The 17,793-nt window shown below is 44.4% G+C and overlaps 1 protein-coding gene across 1 annotated transcript in view; it reads left to right on the forward strand.

The window, feature by feature from the left end:
• LOC124545708 (zinc finger and SCAN domain-containing protein 12-like) overlaps positions 1-17,793 on the forward strand; it is a 70,781-nt gene that overhangs the window by 39,044 nt on the left and 13,944 nt on the right. The window contains exon 9 of the mRNA XM_047124656.1: positions 3,837-4,031. Within this exon, the coding sequence (XP_046980612.1) occupies positions 3,837-4,031 (195 nt within the window). The remainder of the gene's footprint in view (positions 1-3,836; positions 4,032-17,793) is intronic.

Consider the following 17,793-nt stretch of genomic DNA (forward strand, 5'->3'; position numbering starts at 1 on the left):
GGGCAGGTTTTGCAGTGGGGTCGGTTACAGGGGTAGGAACCGCTGTGTAGAGAAGGTAGTCTGGGAATATTGTAGGGTTTAACAAGGATGTTACGGAGGTTAGGGGGGCGACGAAAGGCAACTCTGGGTGGTGTGGGGAGAATTTTGTCAAGGGATGATCTCATTTCAGGGGTTGACTTGAGAAAGTCATGTCCCTGGCGGAGTAATTTGTTGATGTGTTCGAGGCCAGGATAATATTGAGTGACAAGGGGGTGGTCTGGGGGTAGGAACATTGTTGTTGGACGGGGAGGAATGTATTGCTTGGGAGATCTGTTTGTGGACAAGGTCTGCAGGATAGTTGCGGGAGAGGAAAGCACTGGTCAGGTTATTGGTGTAATTGTTGAGGGATTCGTCACTGGAGCAGATACGTTTGCCACGAATACCTAGGCTGTAGGGAAGGGAGCGTTTGATGTGGGATGGATGGCAGCTATCAAAGTGAAGGTACTGTTGTTTGTTTGTGGGTTTGCTCCTTGTATTATATGATCTCCTATGTTTTGAGGAGTGTCTCAGACTTTGATGCTTTCTTGATAATGCTCCGCCAGTTGATCACTATTATTATAAAAATCTTGTCTGTGCAGTGCTGTGAATGCTTTGGCAGTTGATCACTGGAATTTTTGTAGTCTTGTCTGTGGGGGCATTTCTTTGGATCTTACATGAATAATTCAAGGCCTCCTACAGCTCTCATCACCTAAAGAGTTGCCTAATTTAAAAAATTTCCTTGTGTGCAACCCAGACACGATCATCTACTTTTGTAGCAGCCTCTGAAGTGTAGCATCCATGTGACCCATTTAGAAGGCTCCTACAGTTCTCATCTTAATGGAGTAAGACTAGGAAGTTGCAGCGTAGCTTGTCACAGAAGCTTTGAAGTCACTACTTCAAGCCTTCCATTTGGCTCAGAATCAGGGGGCCACATAATTAGTTCTGGGGACAGTACTGCAGAATATGAACTTCATTGAAGTTCCAAGAGAAAGGCTGATCTTCTTCACCTTGTCTGCCGGTTGCTGGAATGAGCTAATTTGTCCTCAAAGCACAGGTGACTGTTGTTGTTGTTGTTGTGGTCTTCAGTCCTGTGACTGGTTTGATGCAGCTCTCTATGCTACTGTATCCTGTGCAAGCTTCTTCATCTCCCCCCATACCTACTGCAGCCTACATCCTTCTGAATCAGCTTAGTGTATTCATCTCTTGGTCTCCCTCTACAATTTTTACCCTCCACCCTGTCCTCCAGTACTAAACTGGTGATCCCTTGATGCCTCAGAACATGTCCTACCAACCGATCCCTTCGTCTAGTCAAGTTGTGCCACAAACTCCTCTTCTCCCCAATTCTATTCAATACCTCCTCATTAGTTATGTGATCTACCCATCTAATCTTCAGCATTCTTCTGTAGCATCACATTTCGAAAGCTTCTATTCTCTTCTTGTCCAAACTATTTATTGTCCATGTTTCACTTCCATACATGGCTACGCTCCATACAAATACTTTCAGAAACGACTTCCTGACACTTAAATCTATACTTGATGTTAACAAATTTCTCTTCTTCAGAAACGCTTTCCTTGCCATTGCCGGTCTACATTTTATATCCTCTGTACTTCGACCATCATCAGTTATTTTGCTCCCCAAATAGCAAAACTTCTTTACTACTTTAAGTGTCTCATTTCCTAATCTAATTCCCTCAGCATCACCTGACTTAATTCGATTACATTCCATTATCCTCGTTTTGCTTTTGTTGATGTTCATCTTATATCCTCCTTTCAAGACACTGTCCATTCCGTTCAACTGGTCTTCCAAGTCCTTTGCTGTCTCTGACAGAATTTCAATGTCATCGACTAACCTCAGAGTTTTTATTTCTTCTCAGTGGATTTTAATACCTACTCCTAACTTTTCTTTTGTTTCCTTTACTGCTTGCTCAATATAGAGATTGAATAGCATTGGGGAGAGGCTACAACCCTGTCTCACTCCCTTCCCAACCACTGCTCCCTTGCATGTCCCTCGACTCTTATAACTGCCATCTGCTTTCTGTACATATTGTAAATAGCCTTTCGCTCCCTGTATTTTACCCCTGCCACCTTTAGAATTTGAAAGAGAGTATTCCAGTCAACATTGTCAAAAGCTTTCTCTGAGTCTACAAATGCTAGAAACGTAGGTGACCAGCATTGTTTTTCTAACGTGTTCCACAGTCAGCAGTTGGTTGCACCTTGTTCCCGAATTGGCTGTCAAAACAGTCTATTCAGCATGTTGAATGAGGCCCCCAGGCATACACACTAGGTGCATCGGGTATTCCTTCTCATGCGTTTCTGGCATTTCCCTAAGGGGGGACCATTATTCACTGCATGTTTGTAAACTGCTGATGATTAACGGACCCTTGCCCTTTTGTGCTCACCTCTCCTTGACATGAAATGCAGCAGGCTTCTCAACAGGTGAAGTATGTTCAATGGTTTTAGTTTCTGTGGAAAACAGCAATTTGAATTTGTTGATAAAGGGAATGTGAGCAATACTCTGAGTTCTCTCTGTTCTCTTCCTCCCCCCAGAAGGGCCCCTAAACCTACCACCAACATGCCACTCATACCACCAACATGCCACTCACAGTCAAATGGACATGTACTCCCTGTGGAGCAGACAACATCCACGGGATAGTGTAGCATTGGATGTACCTTTCCTATTTCTGGTACATGTTTCTTGGTAGCTCTCTCAACAACCCCTTTGCAGTAGCTTCCAGTCACTTGAAAACAGTCAGCCCAATTTCCAGTTGCTTGCAAACAACAAGTGAATCGTTCCATTCCTAAGGACGACGTAGTTGGGCTGTATTGTGGGTGGTTCATTATGGAACAGTAAGAGAACAACTTTAATTTAAGCTTGTTGGTTCTCTCTTTATTTTTGGATGTGTTATGTTACAAAGAATACATATTTAATTTAAGAACTGAAACAATGTATACCCAAAAAAGTTATTTCTGTTTTGACAAAGGAAAAGATATCCCGAATGAAATTTATCCGTTCCCTGAAACCATGTGGAACTTTGTGATTTTTTGTTTTATTTTATTTAAAAAAAATATTATTGTGACTAAAAACTTGAAAATGTGGAATTTATTATGAATACAGATAATATACACCGATGTTGGAAGGGGAAATTAAATGTTTCATTATAAGACAATTATAGAAATGTAAAATGCTGTACCAAGAAACAGCAGTTGCCTTTAAAAGAGTTTTGTTCACATTGCAATCATATACTTTCAAACACTTCCTTAGAACAAACTAGTCAATGAGTGAGAAAAGGGGGAATGTTGCAATAATTACATAAATAGCTACAGTAAAATTAAGGGAATGTGATCTTCCAAACAAGATGCTGCTGAGGAAATTTGTAGAATGTGATTCTGTCTCCTTGTAATTTTCCAATTTTATATAGTGGTACTTTGCTGACCTGGAGTACCGACTTGTTTTCTGTGGATGTGCACTATTTTCCATGCTATTTAATTTCCATCATATATATAAATATGAATAACCTGAACTTTAAGAAGCAAAGCTTAGTCAAAAGTTGTATATTACTTTCTGCAATGATGGTAAACAATATAGCAGTGGAAAACTGTGTAAAATAAAAGGCAATGAATAATTATGTCAAATATTGAATACATTTTGTGTGTGAACTCGGGATACTATTAATTTGCAAATAATGCATCTTACCATAGTACATTGGCTTCCCTTCAAATAGTGCTCAGACTTCTGGTTTTGAAAATGTGTTCCTTTATTGCTGACATGTTTCATATAACTAACTTGTTTCTTTTCTTTACCTCTTAAATATACATAGCAACACTACAATATCCACACAGGCGAGAGGCCATATGCGTGCAAATTCTGTGAAAGAACATTTACAAATTACCCCAATTGGCTGAAGCATACACGTAGACGTCATAAGGCTGATCCTCGAGGAGGTGTAATGCAGCAGCAGTCACAGCAGCAGCAGTCGCAGCCACAGCAGGCACAACATATCATGCAGCCACAGGTACCAAAAAATTAATGTAGAAACATAAGTTAATGAAATATTGCATAGGTTATCAACCCAGCTCATTATCTGAGCTAATTTGGCAAATTCACAATCCAGAATGAGTTGCAGGTAATTGACTAATTACCTTCTAAAAATAAAATAAAAAGATCAGGACCAGAAACGTTTTAGTTCATTAGACATTTTTTTATTAACAAGTGTGTTTTCAAATATGTGCCTTGTAGTGCATAGCCAGCCAGGTGTTGAGCAAATCATTTGCCATTGAGCTCTTTTCTAATGGAAGTTGTGTATTGTCCGTATGATTCTGTGCCAAATATACATTGAAAGCAGCAGAAAGTTGTTAACAGGTTCTGTTCAATGTGAGTTCTGTAGCTTTGCCCACCATTGTTTTGCAATAAGCTATTTTTATCCAGTTTCACTCTAAATTCCTGATTCCTGTTATCATCAGAATTCGCTCATATTTACTCACCCAAAAAATTACAATTCAGTTTGAATCTCTTCCTTTGGTCTGATATGGTGGAGATCACACAAAGTTGCTTAATACTAAAAATTAGCTGTGTTGTAAAGTTCTCCAATCATTCTTCCTGCAGTTGATGGTAGTGGGAGTCTGATATATGTTGTTGTTGTTGTTGTTGTTGTTGTGGTCTTCAGTCCTGAGACTGGTTTGATGCAGCTCTCCATGCTACTCTATCCTGTGCAAGCTTCTTCATCTCCCCCCGTACCTACTGCAGCCTACATCCTTCTGAATCAGCTTAGTGTATTCATCTCTTGGTCTCCCTCTACAATTTTTACCCTCCACCCTGTCCTCCAGTACTAAACTGGTGATCCCTTGATGCCTCAGAACATGTCCTACCAACCGATCCCTTCTTCTAGTCAAGTTGTGCCACAAACTTCTCTTCTCCCCAATTCTATTCAATACCTCCTCATTAGTTATGTGATCTACCCATCTAATCTTCAGCATTCTTCTGTAGCATCACATTTCGAAAGCTTCTATTCTCTTCTTGTCCAAACTATTTATTGTCCATGTTTCACTTCCATACATGGCTACGCTCCATACAAATACTTTCAGAAATAACTTCCTGACACTAAAATCTATACTCGATGTTAACAAATTTCTCTTCTTCAGAAACGCTTTCCTTGCCATTGCCAGTCTACATTTTATATCCTCTCTACTTCGTCCATCATCAGTTATTTTGCTCCCCAAATAGCAAAACTCCTTTACTACTTTAAGTGTCTCATTTCCTAATCTAATACCCTCAGCATCACCCGACTCAACTCGACTACATTCCATTATCCTCGTTTTGCTGTTGTTGATGTTCATCTTATATCCTCCCTTCAAGACACCATCCATTCCGTTCAACTGCTCCTCCAAGTCCTTTGCTGTCTCTGACAGAATTACAATGTCATCGGCGAACCTCAAAGTTTTTATTTCTTCTCCATGGATTTTAATACCTACCCCAAATTTTTCTTTTGTTTCCTTTACTGCTTGCTCAATATAGAGATTGAATAACATCGGGGAGAGGCTACAACCCTGTCTCACTCCCTTCCCAACCACTGCTTCCCTTTCATGTCCCTCGACTCTTATAACTGCCATCTGGTTTCTGTACAAGTTGTAAATAGCCTTTCGCCCCCTGTATTTTACCCCTGCCACCTTTAGAATTTGAAAGAGAGTATTCCAGTCAACATTGTCAAAAGCCTTCTCTAAGTCTACAAATGCTAGAAACGTAGGTTTGCCTTTCCTTAATCTTTCTTCTAAGATAAGTCGTAAGGTCAGTATTGCCTCACGTGTTCCAGTATTTCTACGGAATCCAAACTGATCTTCCCAGAGGTCGGCTTCTACTAGTTTTTCCATTCGTCTGTAAAGAATTCGTGTTAGTACTTTGCAGCTGTGGCTTATTAAACTGATGGTTCGGTAATTTTCACATCTGTCAACACCTGCTTTCTTTGGGATTGGAATTATTATATTCTTCTTGAAGTCTGAGGGTATTTCGCCTGTTTCGTACATCTTGCTCACCAGATGGTAGAGTTTTGTCAGGACTGGCTCTCCCAAGGCCGTCAGTAGTTCCAATGGAATTTTGTCTACTCCGGGGGCCTTGTTTCGACTCAGGTCCTTCAGTGCTCTGTCAAATTCTTCACGCAGTATCGTATCTCCCATTTCATCTTCATCTACATCCTCTTCCATTTCCATAATATTGTCCTCAAGTGCATCGCCCTTGTATAGACCCTCTATATACTCCTTCCACCTTTCTGCTTTCCCTTCTTTGCTTAGAACTGGGTTTCCATCTGAGCTCTTGATATTCATACATGTGGTTCTCTTATCTCCAAAGGTCTCTTTAATTTTCCTGTAGGCAGTATCTATCTTACCCCTAGTGAGATAAGCCTCTACATCCTTACATTTGTCCTTTAGCCATCCCTGCTTAGCCAGTTTGCACTTCCTGTCGATCTCATTTTTGAGACGTTTGTATTCCTTTTTGCCTGCTTCATTTACTGCATTTTTATATTTTCTCCTTTCATCAATTAAATTCAATATTTCTTCTGTTACCCAAGGATTTCTACTAACCCTCTTCTTTTTACCTACTTGATCGTCTGCTGCCTTCACTACTTCATCCCTCAGAGCTACCCATTCTTCTTCTACTGTATTTCTTTCCCTCATTCCTTTCAATTGTTCCCTTATGCTCTCCCTGAAACTCTGTACAACCTCTGGTTCTTTCAGTTTATCCAGGTCCCATCTCCTTAAATTCCCACCTTTTTGCAGTTTCTTCAGTTTTAATCTACAGGTCATAACCAACAGATTGTGGTCAGAGTCCATATCTGCCCCTGGAAATGTCTTACAATTTAAAACCTGGTTCCTAAATCTCTGTCTTACCATTATATAATCTATCTGATACCTTTTAGTATCTCCAGGGTTCTTCCATGTATACAACCTTCTATCATGATTCTTAAACCAAGTGTTAGCTATGATTAAGTTGTGCTCTGTGCAAAATTCTATCAGGCAGCTTCCTCTTTCATTTCTTCCCCCCAATCCATATTCACCTACTACGTTTCCTTCTCTCCCTTTTCCTACACTCGAATTCCAGTCACCCATGACTATTAAATTTTCGTCTCCCTTCACTATCTGAATAATTTCTTTTATTTCATCATACATTTCTTCAATTTCTTCGTCATCTGCAGAGCTAGTTGGCATATAAACTTGTACTACTGTAGTAGGTGTGGGCTTCGTATCTATCTTGGCCACAATAATGCGTTCACTATGCTGTTTGTAGTAGCTTACCCGCATTCCTATTTTCCTATTCATTATTAAACCTACTCCTGCATTACCCCTATTTGACTTTGTGTTTATAACCCTGTAGTCACCTGACCAGAAGTCTTGTTCCTCCTGCCACCGAACTTCACTAATTCCCACTATATCTAACTTTAACCTATCCATTTCCCTTTTTAAATTTTCTAACCTACCTGCCCGATTAAGGGATCTGACATTCCACGCTCCGATCCGTAGAACGCCAGTTTTCTTTCTCCTGATAACGACATCCTCTTGAGTAGTCCCCGCCCGGAGATCCGAATGGGGGACTATTTTACCTCCGGAATATTGTACCCAAGAGGACGCCATCATCATTTAATCATACAGTAAAGCTGCATGCTCTCGGGAAAAATTACGGCCGTAGTTTCCCCTTGCTTTCAGCCGTTCGCAGTACCAGCACAGCAAGGCCGTTTTGGTTATTGTTACAAGGCCAGATCAGTCAATCATCCAGACTGTTGCCCTTGCAACTACTGAAAAGGCTGCTGCCCCTCTTCAGGAACCACATGTTTGTCTGGCCTCTCAACAGATACCCCTCCGTTGTGGTTGTACCTACGGTACGGCTATCTGTATCGCTGAGGCACGCAAGCCTCCCCACCAACGGCAAGGTCCATGGTTCATGGGGGGGTCTGATATATATATAATGGAAATCAGTGAATCCTAAACTTAGCTATTACATTTTAAAAGCTGCCGCAAGGGCCTTCAAATGGCTATTGAATAAGAGCAGTATTAATCTTTTGGTTGTATGGTTCCATTAACAGAATGTAAATTTTGATAATGCTTTATCAAATTTCCAATAGCTCATAACATTTCACCATAAAAATGTTAAAGATTTTCTAATATTGTGCTTACTCCAAGCATTAATAGATATCTAATCTACGTGTCATCTCCACATTGTCATATTTCATAATTATTTACTTGGGTACATATCATTGCATTTCACTATTCACATTTAAAAACACTGTGCTCTCAGTAGAGGTTATAAAGACTCAAATAGTGATTTCAAACTCAAACTCAAGAAGCCAAACTGGACTTGTTTGAATTCAAACTGCTACATGAGTCATTATAGCATCTGATGTCTCCAGCTTTAGGAGGCAAAAAACCAGGCACAGAAACATCCCTCAAGCCATGATCCAGCACCCATGTAACAAAATGCAAATAGAGGCCATGAAAGTCAGCATATATTATCAATATAACATTTTTTAACTTTTCATCATCTTGGTAGACTGAACTCTACTTGTGTCTTCATGTCTTGCCATCATAGGAAGGTTTACTGTTACTTTCATATAGTAATATATTCACTTATTTTGACAATTTCCTGACAAATGATCAGGGTAGTGAGTATTATATTCAGATGTTTTATGTTTTTTATATTATATTTTATGACTTGTTCCACACCCATGAGAGTCACCTCATTTTTGGGTCAATGGAACGAAAACTAGATCTAATCTAATCATAGTATCACAGTAAAAAAAATCATAGGAAGTTCTTCCTTTCTGTTTATTCTGCTTATTCACAGTCTGGTTGGAGCATAATACTATTACTAATCATTTCCCCTTCCCTTAACTATTTCGTCTCTTTTTGAAACATGTACTTAAAAAGGTGGCTGTGGTGGTCCAGTGGATAGAGCACTAGGCTCCGGCCCAAGGTCTTTCCTCCAGGATGGCCCGGGTTCACTCAGCTTGCTATCAAATGAGTGTTGACCATCTCTCCCAGGGAAAAAAGGCAGTCAGGGCAATGGAACCACCACCTTTCCCTTCCTAGTGCCATTACGAAGAATCCTCGTGTGGGCCCGGGGGTTAGAATAGGCCCTAGGTTTTTCTGCCTGTTGTAAGAGACGACTAAAAGGAGACCACACCTTTCAGCCTTTATGTGATGGTCCCCTGTAGGGTTTGACCTCTGTTTTGCAGAATTTTCCCAAAGAGCGAGCCAATTGGGGGAGGGTGACTTACATGGTGCATTGTGCCCATTATGCATTGAGATCTGTAGCCCACTCTCTCATCGTGGCATTGCAGTCCTGCTCATCCTCTATCTCTTGAGTGAGGACACCTTCCTGAGTGCATTTTCCTCCACCCACTATGCAGTGCCGTTTTCTGCGCCAACGAGAAGCATGGAATTCTTTGCACCTCATATCCAGCACAGTAGCCAGTCTGTTGTAGTTGGGCCGCCATGTACGCTATTGGTTGTAGACCTCTGACTATACAGAGATCGCTCTGCTGATGCATGCACCATTAACTCCCCATGTATGCCAAGGAATAGATGCCCATCACCCTAGGGCATCAGGACTCCCGCAATGGTCATCCTGCCTGGTGGCCTTTGCTGCGGCTGGGTGGCAGCCGTGGGGAGGTCCCGTGGTCAGAGTGAGTGGCATGAGGGCAGATGATGCATGATGAAGCGTACCACATCATCACTTTCTGGTGATAAAACGTCAGCAGTCTCTAAGCGTTCCAAGTCTCAGTACAATGCAAGGAAGTATGATCCTAAATCGTTCCCCTCCATGGCACACCATCTACATCTACATCTACATCTACATCTACATTGATACTCCGCAAGCCACCCAACGGTGTGTGGCGGAGGGCACTTTACGTGCCACTGTCATTACCTCCGTTTCCTGTTCCAGTCCATGGTAGGAATGCCAGGCTAAGGATGGTAGCAAACCTTATTCACCCCAGTACCTCATATGTACGAGAGCTGATGGGGCTCCTTTGTCTCAATGAAGCCTCAGTTTTTTGTGGAGCATTTAGAGGACAAGTTTGGGAGGTGGAGGGCTTGTCCAAAATGCTGTCAGGGTCAGTCTTGATAAAAATGGCATCCTCTGCCCAGTCATGGGCATAACTCACTTGTGACAAGCTGGGGGATGTTTCTGTTTCCGTCATGCCTCATTAGAGCTTAAATGTGGTCCAGGATATTGTTTTCCACAGGTACCTCCTTTTGCAGTCTGACGACGAGCTGTGCGCCAACTTACAGTGACGAGGAGTTCATTTCATCCAGCACGTCCATCGGGGTCCAAGGGATAATCAGGTTGCCACTGGTGCCTTCATCTTGGCCTATGAGGGTGACACATTACCTGAGAAAGTCAAGGTGATGGTCTACCGCTGTGATTGCAAGCCATATATCTCTCCCCCCATGCTGTATTTTTAAGTGCTGGAAGTTCAGCTATACGTCTTCCCGCTGTACTTCCAGCATCACATGTTGAGATTGTGGACGTCCATCCCATCCCAATACTCCATGTTCCCTACATCCTATATGTGTCAACTGCAGAGAGCATCATTCACCTTGCTCAGCAGACTGCAGGATTTTACAGCAAGAAAGGGAAATCATGGAATACAAGACCCTGCACTGACTGACCTACACTGAGGTCAAGAGGAAATTTGAGCACCTGCGTCATGTGGCTATGACCTGCTCTTATGCCGCTGCTTCGAGAACAGTTGTAGCCCCGTCAGTTCCTCGAGTTCCAGTTGGCTCTTGGAGCCGGAAGACTACACCTGCCCCCTTGATGATGGGGGGAGGGGGGGGGGGGGCATTTCCCTCCCTGTTGCTCCTGCACCACCTACCTTGGGAGCAGTGTCCCTGCAACCATCAGGGACACCAGTCCCCACTTCTCAGCCGGAGAAGCATAAGTCTTCTTTGGATCACTCCCTTCCCAGGTTTCTGCTAGTGGGAAAGATGACACCCGCCAGTGGCTGAAGTGCCCAAAAACAGCTGGTCATAGGGCTTCACTGTCATCCTTAGTCCTGGAAACTGAATCATTGAAGCCCTCCCAGCCAGAGAAACCCAAGGATCAGTGAGACAAATCCAGAAAGAAGACTCCCAAGACCAAGGGGATTGCGGTGGCACCCACACCACACTACCTATAAGCTCTGCGTCTGAGGATGAGGTGAAGGTTCTTGCATCTGTTCAGGACCTAGATCTCGCCAAATCCTCAGACACAATGTGGATATAGCCTGTTCAGGAAATAAGTCAGTGGCAGCAGGTAACCCTGAGGCTTAGGCTACCTCATTGAGTGTTTCATGCCTTCCCAGTCTCACGATCACGTCATCCTCCAGTGGAATTGCGGCAGTTTTTCCACCACCTGGCTGAGCTACGGCAACTGTTAAGCTTTACACCTGCTTTCTGCATTGCCCTGCAGGAAACCTGGTTCCCGGCAATGCGGACCCCTGCCCTTCGTGGCTACAGGGAATATTACAAGAATCGTAGCAAATATAATAGAATGTCAGGTGGAGTTTGCGTTTATGTCTTGAACTCGGTATGTAGTGAACCTGTGCCCCTTCAAACTCCTCTTGAAGCTGTGTCTGTCAGGATATGGAAAACACAGGAAATAACTGTCTGTAACATATATCTGTCTCTAGAGGGTGCGGTACCCCTGAACATATTGGTTGCACTGATTGATCAACTTCCTAAACCTTTCCTATATTTTGGAGATTTTAATGCCCATAACCCCTTGTGGGGTAGCAACATGCTTACTGGCCATGGCAGAGATGTCGAAAATTTACTGTCCCAACTCGATCTCTGCCTCTTAAATACTGGGGCCGCTACACATTTCAGTGTGGCTCATAGTAGTTACTCGGCCACTGATTTATCAATTTGCCGCCCAGGTCTCCTCCCATCTATCCACTGGAGAGCACATGACGACCTGTGTGGTAGTGACCACTTCCCCATCTTCCTGTCACTCTCCCTGCATCATGCCCTTGAACCGCCTACCCATATGGGCTTTAAACAAGGCAGGCTGGGTAGCCTTCACCTCTGCTGTCATCATTGAATCTCCCCCTTGTCATGCCATCGATGTTGTGATAGAGCAGGTCACTACAACAATAGTTTCTGTGGCGGAAAACGTGATCCCTCGTTCTCTAGGGTGCCCCCTGCAAAAGACAGTCCCTTGGTGGTCACCGGAAGTCACTGAGGCAATTAAAGAGCGTTGGTGAACTCTACAATGACATAATTTGCACCCTTCCCTAGAGCACCTAATAGCCTTTAAGCAGCTCTGTACCTGCATTTGCCTGCTTATAAAATCATGGAAACAGGAGTGTTGTCGACCATTGGGTGCCATACATCACCTTCCCAAGTTTGGATGAAGGTCAGACTTCTTTTTGGGTACCAGTCCCCAACATGTGTTCCTGGCGTTAACATCAATGGTGTGCCCTCTACCGACGCAAATGCGATTGCCAAGCACTTTGCTGAGCATTATGCATGATCCTCCGCGTAGGAGAACTACTCCCCAGCCTTTCACACCCTCAAACAGCGGATGGAAAGGATTGTCCTCTTGTTCACTACACACCACAGTGAACCCTATAACACCCCATTTACAGAGTGGGAGCTCCTCAGCACCCTTGCACATTGCCCCGACACAGCCCCTGGGCCGGATCGGATCCACAGTCAGATGATTAAATGTCTCTCGTCTGACTACAAGTGATATCTCCTTGTCATCTTTAACTGGATCTGGTGCGATGGTGTCTTTCCATCACAATGGCGGGAGAGCACCATCATTCCAGCGCTAAAACCCGGTAAAAATCCGCTTTATGTGGATAGCTATCAGCCCATCAGGCTGTAAGCTGCTAGAATGTATGGTGTGTCGGCAGTTGGGTTGGGTCCTGGAGTCACGTGGCCTATGAGCTCCATGTCAGGCCGGCTTCCGCCAGGGTTGCTCTACCACTGATAATTTTGTGTCCCTTGAGTCTGCCATCCAAACAGCCTTTTCTAGACTCCAACATCTGGTTGCCATCTTTTTTTACTTACATAAGCATATGACATGACCTGGCGACGTCATATCCTTGCTACATTGTATGGGTGGGGTCTCCGAGGCCCACTCCCGATTTTTATCCAAAACTTCCTGTCACTCCATATTTTCCATGTCCAAGTTGGTGCCTCCCCTAGTTCCCCCACATTCAGGAGAATGGCGTTCTGCAGGGTTCCGTATTGACTGTATCACTATTTTAGTGGCCGTCAATGGCCTAGCAGCAACTGTAGGGCCGTCAGTCTCCCCTTCTCTGTACGTGGATGACTTCTGCATTTCGTATTGCTCCTCCAGTACTGGTGTTGCTGAGTGGCGCCTACAGGGAGCCATTCACAAGGTGCAGTCATGGGCTCTGGCCCACGGCTTCCAGTTTTCAGCCGTGAAGTCGTGTGTCATGCACTTCTGTTGGCATCACACTGTTCGTCCAGAACCTGAACATTATCTTAATGACAATCCACTCTCTGTAGTGGAGAAGTATCGATTCTTAAAACTGGTTTTTGATGCCCAGTTGCCTTGGCTACCCCACCTTCATCAGCTTAAGTGGGAGTGCTGGCAGCACCTCAGTACTCTCCACTGCCTGAGCAATACCAACTGGCATGCAGATCGCTCTACGCTGCTGCAGCTCTACAGAGCCCTTGTTCAGTCCCGCCCTGACTATGGGAGTCTGGGTTACAGTTACCACCTCTATTTGAGGTCCATTCACGTACACCTCCATGGTGTACACCTCGGCCGAAGCTTCGTCTGGACCTTTTGCATGGCCCTAAGGACTCTGTTAATCTACCGCTCTCCGCTGTCACTTCCTCTTGATTCTTGACACGTTCTGGGGCTCTGAAGTTGTTTGCACTGATGACTCGATGACTGATGGTAATGTTGGCTTTGCCTATGCCCACAGAGGTCATACTGAACAGCATTCCTTGCCCGCTGGCTGCAGTGTGTTCACTGCAGAGCTTGTGGCTGTATCCCGTGTACTTCAGTTCATCCGTTCCTGTTCTAGTGAGTCGTTTCTTCTCTGTTTTGACTCCCTGAGCAACTTACAAGCTATTGACCAGTGCTACCCTTGCCATCCTTTGGTAGTGAACATCCAGGAGTCCATTTCTGCCCTGGAATCGTCCAGTCTTACTGTCGTGTTTGCGTGGACCCCAGGACACATCGGAATTCCAGGCAATGAACTTGCTAATAGGCTGACCAAACAGGCTACGCGGAAACCACTCCTGGAGATGGGCATCTCTGAAATTGACCTACGTTCTGTCTTGGAAGATTCAGTGGCATAACAGTATGCACAACAAACTGTGTGTCATTAAGGAGACTGAGAACGTGTGGAAGTCTTCCCTGCGGGCTTCTCACAGGGAATCAGTTGTCCTTTGTCGACTCTGCATTGGCCATACGTGTCTCACATATGGTTACCTCCTCCGTTGTGAGGACCCACCTCAGTGTTGCTGTGGCTCCCAAATGACAGTGGTCCGCCTCTTGCTAGACTGCCCACTTCTAGCCGCTCTGCAGCAGACTTTTAACTTTCCCAGCACCCTACCTTCGGTGTTGGGCACCAATGCCTCAATAGCAGCTTTACTTTTACATTTTATTCATGAGGGTGGGTTTTGTCATTTGATCTGAGTTTTAGTACACGTCCTTTGTCCCTCTTCGTCCCCCGCCCTACGACTTTTAGGGTGTTGCAGAGTGGCTGGCTTCTCCTTTTTTATTGTCATGATCAGCCAGTCATGGTAATCTGCTTTCTTGTTTTTAATCTCCTCTCCCTGTTTCTTGCGTGTCTCTGTGGTTTTCTTGTCCTGTTTTGTTCATTGTAGTGTTTGTTGTCCTTCTGTCATTCTTCCTTTCTCCTGTTATTGTGCCATACATCTTCTTTGTTTTCTTCTTTCTCTTGGGTAATTGTTCTGCTGGGAACAAGGGACTGATCACCTCGCGGTTAGGTCCTTTCCCCCCCCCCCCCCCCCTTTAAACCAACCAATCAACGAACCAACCAACCAACCATTGCAAGGAAATGCTGCACTCTACCTGCAGCCAGGCCTTAGCCCTGTCTCTGGCTTGTGCCAGAGGCTTTATCTTTTACTAAAGAAGAAAGTACATATGGTTAATATTTTTGAAAAACACATAATGCATAAGAACAAAATGTTTTCAAAAGACACATGTTACTTGAAATGTTAGGAATTAACCACATTTGAGACAGTTTTTTAGTTTTATTGTTTAGTATTATAACCTATAACAAAAGTGGATAATTATGTGGACGCCTCATCGGTAAACAAAGATGCACACTGTGATTCCGTAGATTTTCCCGGCGTCTTATATGTTTATGCTCTTCATGGGTATGCTGCTGCATATGATTGTCTTCACTACATGATATTTTGGCAATCCATCTGGCCGTCATCTTCAGGTGCGAAGGCTGAGTATACAATCATGCCGGAACTGAACATTCACATGCACATAATTTTTTTTTACCTAACTCCAGCATATCGTATCTGATATTCAAAATAGGATTATTTTAAATTAATTTTGGAATGAAAATCCCAAGTCTTCATTTTCAGATTCTAACCAAACATTTTGTGTATATAAACAACCATAACGAGTAAAAATGTCACGTAACACCCAGGGATGAAGCTGCAAAGTTCAGAAAGCATTGTACATAGGAAATGAAATGAAATGCACTTTGAACAGAGGCAGTGTTTTACTCCATACTTCATTTATGGGCTGTTCAAGCAAAGGAAAAACTTGGAGTAGGATTATTTTGCTGCCTGTTTCTTTTATGTGCAGTGCCCATGACATTTTTGTTACTTTATGGTCTTGTACAGATCTCCACTTTATTGCATAGCTACAGTCAACTCCAGAATACCCACCAAACACAGATAAGCAGTATTCAAAATAAACCAAGCTAGTGTAAATACACTCCTGGAAATTGAAATAAGAACACCGTGAATTCATTGTCCCAGGAAGGGGAAACTTTATTGACACATTCCTGGGGTCAGATACATCACATGATCACACTGACAGAACCACAGGCACATAGACACAGGCAACAGAGAATGCACAATGTCGGCACTAGTACAGTGTATATCCACCTTTCGCAGCAATGCAGGCTGCTATTCTCCCATGGAGACGATCGTAGAGATGCTGGATGTAGTCCTGTGGAACGGCTTGCCATGCCATTTCCACCTGGCGCCTCAGTTGGACCAGCGTTCGTGCTGGACGTGCAGACCGCGTGAGACGACGCTTCATCCAGTCCCAAACATGCTCAATGGGGGACAGATCCGGAGATCTTGCTGGCCAGGGTAGTTGACTTACACCTTCTAGAGCACGTTGGGTGGCACGGGATACATGCGGATGTGCATTGTCCTGTTGGAACAGCAAGTTCCCTTGGCGGTCTAGGAATGGTAGAACGATGGGTTCGATGACGGTTTGGATGTAACGTGCACTATTCAGTGTCCCCTTGACGATCACCAGTGGTGTACGGCCAGTGTAGGAGATCGCTCCCCACACCATGATGCCGGGTGTTGGCCCTGTGTGCCTCGGTCGTATGCAGTCCTGATTGTGGCGCTCACCTGCACGGCACCAAACACGCATACGACCATCATTGGCACCAAGGCAGAAGCGACTCTCATCGCTGAAGACGACACGTCTCCATTCGTCCCTCCATTCACGCCTGTCGCGACACCACTGGAGGCGGGCTGCACGATGTTGGGGCGTGAGCGGAAGACGGCCTAACGGTGTGCGGGACCGTAGCCCAGCTTCATGGAGACGGTTGCGAATGGTCCTCTCCGATACCCCAGGAGCAACAGTGTCCCTAATTTGCTGGGAAGTGGCGGTGCGGTCCCCTACGGCACTGCGTAGGATCCTACGGTCTTGGCGTGCATCCGTGCGTCGCTGCGGTCCGGTCCCAGGTCGACGGGCACGTGCACCTTCCGCCGACCACTGGCGACAACATCGATGTACTGTGGAGACCTCACGCCCCACGTGTTGAGCAATTCGGCGGTACGTCCACCCGGCCTCCCGCATGCCCACTATACGCCCTCGCTCAAAGTCCGTCAACTGCACATACGGTTCACGTCCACGCTGTCGCGGCATGCTACCAGTGTTAAAGACTGCGATGGAGCTCCGTATGCCACGGCAAACTGGCTGACACTGACGGCGGCGGTGCACAAATGCTGCGCAGCTAGCGCCATTCGACGGTCAACACCGCAGTTCCTGGTGTGTCCGCTGTGCCGTGCGTGTGATCATTGCTTGTACAGCCCTCTCGCAGTGTCCGGAGCAAGTATGGTGGGTCTGACACACCGGTGTCGATGTGTTCTTTTTTCCATTTCCAGGAGTGTATATAGATTGTATCATCATCATCATCATCATCATCATCACCACAATTATCATCACTGTCAGAACTTCCTCATTGATTTCTGTCCTGGTGTAGCTTTTCCCTCTCCACTGTATTCCATGTTACTCCTCTCCTCTTGAAATTGAGATTGTATCATTAACTTCAATTACCCTACATAGCTCAAATTAATCACTGTAAAACTTTTATCATTATGTCAGAATGCATAAGTGAGCACTTTGAGATCTGTAAAAATAGTAAACTTTCTGACCTCTAGTTGCGGACGAAAGTACTTCATAGCATCATAGATAGCAAGAAGTTCTCTATCACCTGTGCTCCTCTTTTGCTATGAAGGAGACAGCTTGTGAGAGTAAAAAGAGAGTGGCTGCCATGAATAGCATAATAATAAAAACAAATAAACTAAATA

This window comes from Schistocerca americana, chromosome 1 (genome assembly GCF_021461395.2).
Source record: "Schistocerca americana isolate TAMUIC-IGC-003095 chromosome 1, iqSchAmer2.1, whole genome shotgun sequence".
Lineage (NCBI taxonomy): Eukaryota > Metazoa > Arthropoda > Insecta > Orthoptera > Acrididae > Schistocerca > Schistocerca americana.